Source organism: Panicum virgatum, chromosome 2N (genome assembly GCF_016808335.1).
Source record: "Panicum virgatum strain AP13 chromosome 2N, P.virgatum_v5, whole genome shotgun sequence".
Classification (NCBI taxonomy): domain Eukaryota; kingdom Viridiplantae; phylum Streptophyta; class Magnoliopsida; order Poales; family Poaceae; genus Panicum; species Panicum virgatum.
This window is the reverse complement of record NC_053146.1, coordinates 46312094-46319850: the sequence shown is the minus strand read 5'-3', so window position 1 is coordinate 46319850 and position 7757 is coordinate 46312094. Positions and strand designations below refer to the sequence as shown.

The 7757-nt window shown below is 54.8% G+C and overlaps 3 protein-coding genes across 3 annotated transcripts; 2 read left to right on the top strand and 1 right to left on the bottom strand.

The window, feature by feature from the left end:
* The first annotated feature begins 757 nt into the window (after positions 1-757).
* Positions 758-3248, top strand: LOC120660742 (pectinesterase-like). Its single transcript, XM_039939374.1, has 2 exons — positions 758-2081; positions 2187-3248. The coding sequence occupies exons 1-2, from the start codon at positions 908-910 to the stop codon at positions 2885-2887; spliced, it is 1875 nt and encodes a 624-aa protein (XP_039795308.1). The 5' UTR covers positions 758-907; the 3' UTR covers positions 2888-3248.
* Positions 3249-4103: 855 nt separating this feature from the next.
* On the top strand, positions 4104-5295 carry LOC120660740. Its single transcript, XM_039939372.1, has one exon. It carries the CDS (start codon positions 4118-4120, stop codon positions 4673-4675), a length of 558 nt encoding a protein of 185 aa, XP_039795306.1. The 5' UTR covers positions 4104-4117; the 3' UTR covers positions 4676-5295.
* Positions 5296-6015: 720 nt separating this feature from the next.
* LOC120660741 (histone H4) lies at positions 6016-6724 on the bottom strand. The gene has a single exon (XM_039939373.1). The coding sequence runs from the start codon at positions 6623-6625 to the stop codon at positions 6314-6316; it is 312 nt and encodes a 103-aa protein (XP_039795307.1). The 5' UTR covers positions 6626-6724; the 3' UTR covers positions 6016-6313.
* Between the last annotated feature and the right edge of the window lie 1033 nt (positions 6725-7757).

Sequence of the window (7757 nt, the reverse complement as noted above, 5' to 3'; positions counted from 1 at the left end):
TTGCCATCAAAAGGTAGGTCAAGGTATGTGAACTCATTGTTATATTGTGATCCAAATTTATTACACAAGAAAAGTCCGACTTCCGATGGAGCGAAGCGGAGGCCCGTCGTCGGGAGGCTTGGGCCATCTGGTTCATATATCCTTTTAGGGTTTTCTCCTCACTGGGTTATTCCTCTTGTAAGCCGCCGCTAGGCGTTGTAAATACTCACCCTCGATATAGTGAAGATTTGCTGGCCGGCGCCCCTGATTTTTTCCTTCCGCATTGGAGGGGTTTTCCACGTTAAATCATCGTGTCTCTTGTGGTTTGATCTTGCTGTTCTCCATTGTTTCTTCACTGTCGCATCTAACACTCATCCCTTTGGTTCCATTGTTACAATGGTCTCTTGGCTGTGTACATCCTCGGATGTAGAGGCCGGATTTTATTATCCATTATCTAAAAAAAATTGTTACAATGGTCTCGCTTCTGCAGGACCTACAATGCTCTAATATGGCACATACTACATTAGCATTCCTTTTTCTCATCTGCGCGTACATTGTTAGCAAGTGATTAGCTTTCTAATTCGGTCTGCCTGCACGTCTCAACGTCGACTCCTAGATCCAGTCCTCTTCCTGCTTCTTCATCATTGTCCTAATAAGTTCAAAAATAGGCAGTGCAGCATGCTTATATGTTAGTATTCCCAAACATAAACATAGCCTCCAAGAACGTCTCCCCACCCTTCTTTCCCCGGAACCCGCAGCCCCCAAATAAACCCACGGCTGGCCATTGCCTCCCGCCCTTGCTCCATCCTCTCTGCCTTTGGGTGATGGAAGGCAGAGAGCGACAGCCAGGAGGAAGCGGTCGGTAAAAGACAGAAATTTTGCCGTAAATAAAAAAAAACGGTGAGGAGGATACAGCAGCTCCGGCACCATGTCGTCGTCGGCGTTCGGCGACTTCGGCCCGCTCACCGAGCGCCGCAAGGCCGAGAAGGCGCGGCAGCAGCGCAGGCGCATCATGATCGCCGTCGGCACCGTGACCATCATCATCCTACTCATCGTCATGGGCAGCCTCGCCGTCACGTACAGCGGCAAGTCGTCCAGCGAGGGCAAAAAGTCCTCCGGCTCCAAGGGATCGTCGCCGGCGTCCAAAGGCAAGTCCGGCGGCGGGGGCAGTAGTTCGAGCTCGGATTCGGATTCGGAGCCGGAGTCGCCGGAGTCGGAGAAGAAGCCGGCGGACCTGAAGGCTGTGTCCAAGAGCATCAAGGCCATGTGCTCGCAGACGGACTACACGGACGCGTGCGAGAAGAGCATCGGCAAGGCGGCGAACGCGAGCGCGACGTCGCCGGCGGACATCGTCCGGACGGCCGTGGAGGTGATCGGCGACGCGATCAAGGAGGCGTTCGACCGCGCGGACCTGATCATGAGCAACGACCCGCGCGTGAAGGCCGCCGTGGCCGACTGCAAGGAGATCTTCGGCGACGCCAAGGACGACCTGAACCGCACGGTGAAGGGCGTGGACGCCAAGGACGGCGTCTCCAAGGAGGGCTACCAGCTGCGCATCTGGCTCAGCGCGGTGATCGCGCACATGGAGACGTGCATCGACGGCTTCCCCGACGACGACTTCAAGGTGAAGGTGAAGGAGTCGTTCACCAGCGGCAAGGAGCTGACCAGCAACGCCCTGGCGCTCATCGAGAAGGGCTCGTCGCTCCTCTCCGCGCTCAAGGGCTCGAAACGGCTGCTGCTCGGCGAGGAGGAGGGAGCAGGCGCGGCGCTCGACGAGGACGGCATCCCCGCGTGGGTGCCCGACGGCGAGCGGAGGGTGCTCAAGGGCGGCGGCTTCAAGAACACGCTGACGCCGAACGTGGTGGTGGCCAAGGACGGCAGCGGCAAGTTCAAGACAATCAACGAGGCGCTCAACGCCATGCCCAAGTCCAACGACGGGAGGTACGTGATCCAAGTGAAGGAGGGGGTGTACGAGGAGTACGTGGCCATCACCAAGACAATGGTGAACGTGACCCTGCTAGGCGACGGCTCCAAGAAGTCCATCGTCACCGGCAAGAAGAACTTCGTCGACGGGCTCACCACCTTCAAGACGGCAACCTTCAGTAAGCTCGACCTCCGATTAATTATTACTATTGATCATCCAACTACCAGCAGCCACTAGCTAGTGTCAGCGGCGACTGATCGACGCGCCGGCCGCCGGCACGCAGCCGCGCAGGGCGACGGGTTCATGGCGATCGGGATGGGCTTCCAGAACACGGCCGGGCCGGAGAAGCACCAGGCGGTGGCGCTGCTGGTGCAGTCGGACAAGTCCATCTTCCTCAACTGCCGCATGGACGCGTTCCAGGACACGCTCTACGCGCACTCCAAGGCGCAGTTCTACCGCAACTGCGTCATCTCCGGCACGGTGGACTTCATCTTCGGCGACGCGGCGGCCGTGTTCCAGAACTGCATCCTCGTCCTGCGCCGCCCCATGGACAACCAGCAGAACATCGCCACCGCGCAGGGCCGCGCCGACGCGCGCGAGGCCACCGGCTTCGTGCTCCAGAAGTGCGAGTTCCAGGCCGAGACCGCGCTCCGGGACGCCGCCCGCCCGCCCATCCGCAACTACCTCGGCCGCCCCTGGCGCGAGTGCTCGCGCACGCTCATCATGGAGTCGGAGATCCCCGACTTCATCGACAAGGCCGGCTACCTGCCCTGGAACGGCGACTTCGGGCTCAAGACGCTCTGGTACGCCGAGTACGGCAACACCGGGCCCGGCGCCGCCACGACGGGCCGCGTCAACTGGCCGGGGTACAAGAAGGTGATCAGCAAGGCGGACGCCACCAAGTTCACCGTCGAGAACTTCCTGCACGCCCAGCCTTGGATCGACCCCACGGGAACGCCGGTCAAGTACGACCTCTTCACATGATCGAGGATGTCGGCCGGGCCGGGGACGATGCGGCCGGCCGCCGGCAGGGGATCGGAGAAGGAGGCCGGCCCGGCCGTGCTTCGCGTCGGCAAAGGGTGGGTCGATCACTGGAGATGCTGCGATGCCCGCCGCATGTACGCCCAGTTTAAATTCGCGTTGGTATACTGGCTGCTATATGTGTTTTGTACCTGTACATGAAGTTTCTTTTTTTTCCCTGCCACGGTTACGTCTCAGTATAGCAGATTTCGAAATTCTATGACAGAGGAAGGTCATGAGCAGTGTATGTTGGCATGTTTTTTGTTGTCTTCTTCTTTTTTGGGTCTCACTACTGTACCATTTCACTGACAACACTACTATCAGTTAGCTGAAAATGAGGCCTTGTTCAGCCGGTGCATTGCAGGCCGTCGTGTCGTTTGATCCCGGGCTCAAAAATTAGGCGAAGTTTCTGCCCGGAATTCACGAATTTCGAACTTTCCCGGCAAGAACGAAATGGTACATCTTTTGTTCAGAATATCGTTTTGGTTCAACACTGCGATTTGCAACGTTAAGACTGAAATGACCAAGGTACCACTATTTAATATTGCGACGTTAACATGGGAATATCTCCATCACACAACCGATTTGCGTGCATCGAGGGCCTGTAGGAGCGCACCGCACAAGTGCCCAATGCACGGACGTCCCTGGCAGCAGCAGAACGCAACGCACCTCTTGACTGCCCAATCTAGCTGCAACGTTTGCCGTGCCACCTTCCTCTCCGCCTCCCACAAATTCAAACATTTTTTTATCCAAATTCAAATCTTTTTTTCAAGAGGGAGAACAGGGTCCCAACGGTCGCACTGTGTGGCTCTCACCTCGTCCGGCTACAAATACCCAGCGGCAGTGCAGCATCGCCATCCACCAGCGGCAGTGCAGCCTCAGGCCTCAGCCTCACTCCCACCGAACGGGATTCTCTGAAGTACTGAAGCAAAGTCAGCTAGTACTGTAGCGGTGACTTTCGGTGTATTTCTGGCCGTCTGATCTGAGACGGATGGACATGATTGATCGCTACAGCACCCATGCTACAGTGCAAAATAGTACCTTTCTGAACAGTGCTCCCGTGAACAGTGACTGCTACAGTGATTTACGGTAGGGAATACTGTTCATCCAGACTCATGATACTGTTTATCTTCCTGACTTTGCTTCGTCAAGTCAGTGAAGTTGAACCCCCCACCCACGCTCCAGCGCGCGGCCATGGCATTCGTGCTCGTCGACCACGACGGCTCCAGCACCGGCAGCGAAGCCGCGGCCGCCGACAACGTCACCGCCGTCGACCTCCCGCCCCGCTCCGCCAGCGGCGGCCACTACCGCCCCGCCGCGGCAGCGGCCGGCGCCGGGGCGCTGCACTGGCTCCCCTTCGCCGCAGCGGTCTCCGCCGTGCGCGCCCTGCTGGGCGCGTCCCACGAGGACCTCCGCCTCCGCGCGCACCAGCTGTCCCGCGCGCTGAGCGGCGCGTTCTTCGTCGGCGCGGCGGCGGGGGCCCCCTTCGACGGGGGCGGGGCGCGGTTCCCGGAGGGCGGCCTCTACGTCTGCCCCGACCTCCCGCCGCTCGCGCCGGCGGTGCGGGCCGTCCAGCGGGCGCTGATGCACGTCGCCGTGAAGGAGGCCAGCCACGCCGCGTGCGACTGCTTCTACGACGTCGTCCGCAACGTCATGTGGCAGCTGGTCGGCGACGCCCCGGACGGCCGCGGCCCCGCGGTATTCGGCCGCGACAAATTCGAGACGGCCTTCGCGCTCGAGTGGGTGGAGTGATCGTTTACCGTTGTTGCCTGTCGTAGTGGTTTCCGTCAGATTTTGGTGTTAAGACTGTCGTGATTTCGTCCTATCCGGTCCAGAAGTGTCATATGCCTGGTTCAGAAAGTACTTGAGAGTTGCTTCTACTATTGATTGGATGATGGCTCGGTGGCTCCTAATGAAGTTGGATGAAAAAAAACCCTCTTGATTAGTTTTCGTTTCTTTTTCTTTCTTTTATTGGAACAGTTTAAAGATCGAAAGCTGGTCCTTAATATTTGCATCTGGGTTGTGCAACTCCAGGCTTTAGTTAGGTTTCAGAGAGTCCCTGCTCTGCAAGTTCAGGATGTCAAGTGAACTCATGTTCAGAGTCAGCTGACCATGTTCAGATTGATTCATCTTGATGATTCAAGTCCGTGCATTGCCCTAAGCCCCTAAAACTGATCTCCCGTACTAATTCTTGAGGCGGCCTTCGCACCAGTGGGCGGAAATGACCTGATCATTGCTCCGGGAAGGGATTCTGTGGCCGTTTGTCTTCGCAACCGTTGTTGTAGTTTGCTGCAAATGTCCGTGCTGTCGCGCCAGATTTGTGGTTAAGCTTTTGATGATTTCGTCCTAATTGATTGATGCAGCAGCTCTAATGCTCGTATTATTGATTGGATAATTGTCCTGATGAATGAACTTATGAAATGCTTTGGGTTGTCATTTTATTTTTATTGTTTTTGCTTTTTTGGTTCTCTTCTTTCTTTCATCATTTTTCTCAACTATAAATCGGGTTTCTTTCATTGGATTTTTGCAACTCAACATTATTCATCTTTGAAAACGTAGCCAGTGCACTGCAGGTTCAGGGTGTCTGAACTCTGAACCTAAACTTAATCCATTTTGAGCATACCATTTGCAACAAGAGTTGAGACTTTCAGCCGGAAAATTCGAGCAGCCTGCCTGGATGCTGAATATGGAAATGCAGTCTTGCAGGCATCTAGGTGAAGCATTGCCTAAGTAATTTAATCAGAGTATAAGATAAGTTTTCCCCCGTCCCGTATTCTAGATGGTAAATAGCAAGAGCTATCTGAAGAAAAACAGCCGCATTGACCGTGAGAACTGAAACACGGAGTACAGTACAACCAAAGCACAGGCAGGAAGAGTGGAATACCGATTGGCTTTAGTACTAGTAACCACTGCACCATGGAAATTAGTATTAAGAATTTTGAAGAAAAAATCGACAGAAATGGCATCCGATTCTCACAGGTTGGTACGGTGAGCCAAAAGTTTGTCAAGAAGCATGCCCATTTTTAAACAATGGTACCAGTTGCACATGCAACCAAAACATGATTCAGAACAATAAGTAGCTACTAGCACGGTTAGACCGAAACAACCTTTGCGACAATAAGTAGCTACTAGCACTTATATTCAGAACAAGATTCCGCTTGAAACAACAATCACAACAGAAGCACAGGCACTCCAGACAGACAAGATTAATAGCAGTTCGTCACCAACAATTCGAACAGGGATCGCTAGCAAGATCAGCTCCAGACCCACCAGGACACAAGCCGACGAAGTAACTAAAAAACGAAGCATCCCTAATCACAGACGGCACCGCATCCCCGAAACGCCCGAGGGAGCAGCGCCCCGCAGGAGGCGCGCCGGCGCCAGCGCCGCCTAGCCGCCGAAGCCGTAGAGGGTGCGCCCCTGTCGCTTGAGCGCGTAGACGACGTCCATGGCGGTGACGGTCTTGCGCCTGGCGTGCTCGGTGTAGGTGACGGCGTCGCGGATGACGTTCTCGAGGAAGATCTTGAGCACGCCGCGGGTCTCCTCGTAGATGAGCCCCGAGATGCGCTTCACGCCGCCCCTCCGGGCCAGCCGCCGGATAGCCGGCTTGGTGATGCCCTGGATGTTGTCGCGGAGCACCTTGCGGTGGCGCTTGGCGCCGCCCTTGCCCAGCCCCTTGCCCCCCTTGCCTCGCCCCGACATCGCCGCCGCCTTGGCCTCCTTCCTCGCGCTCTCGCACGCCGGAATTGGGGGATTTTTTGGTTTGAGGTTGGAATCTGGCGGAGACGGATGGGGACGGGTGGGGGAAAGGCCGATAGCCTGATATAGAGGTGGGAGAGGAGCTGGGAGGCGTCGGATGGGGACTGATCCGTGTGAGCGGTGGGAGGGGTGCTGGGAGCCGTTGGATGGCGAGGACCGGCTCCTATTGGTGGACGGGTGGGAGCGCGGGTCGTGGTGCGGGTCGGGCGTTTGGGGAGTTTGAGGGGTTTTGGCCTTTTCGGAGGTAGAGGTAGAGCGCGCGGCCGCGCGGGGAAGTCGATGGCGCCGAAAACTTTTGCTTTCTGAGTGGTGATTGTGGGAAAAGGAAAAATAATTTTGGGTTTGGCGCGCGGTTTGGCGGTGATGGAACCGGATAGCTGGCTAGTTTTGGAGCGGGAAAAAATTGGTCCGTTCTGGTTGGTTTGTTTTGGATTTGCTGTTTGTTGGTGTGCGTGGATTTTGCATATATTTATCGAAGTCTGACATTATCATCCATCCATTCTGAAATATAAGGCAGTTTAGTTTGTCGCAAATCAAACTATTCTATCATTCATTTCCATTGGTAAAAAACGAAAATCAAATAATAGAAAGTGGGAAAATATGCATGAGGGATATGAAGACTATCTTTCCCGGCTATTCCCCTCTCCACTGGTTGGGGCAAATCGTGTCCGGTGCCTTGGCCCAATCTCAGCTTTCAAGTTCGGAGCGGCCTGCAAATCACACTAAAACTGAGCTGAGCTACAGTGCAGAGCTGAGGGGGGTGGCAGGGGCCATGGCCCTCCTAACAAAATATTTTTTGTTAAGTACCTTCTAATTTTTTCTTAATTCTAGTTAAGTTTTTAAGTATTCTTTAATCTTAGTTGTAATCTTAGCTCAAGTTTTCAAGTACTATTTAATCTCAGCTTAATCTTAGCTCAAGTTTTTAAGTAAGTTTTAATCTTAATCCACTTCAGTCCACAACAAAAACCCAAAATATTATTCGGTTCCTAGAAAGTTTACACAATCCACCATGATCTCTACCCTCGGATGTTCTTTTCCGTTCTCTGTGTGTGGCTGCTCGCTAGCCACAACTTAC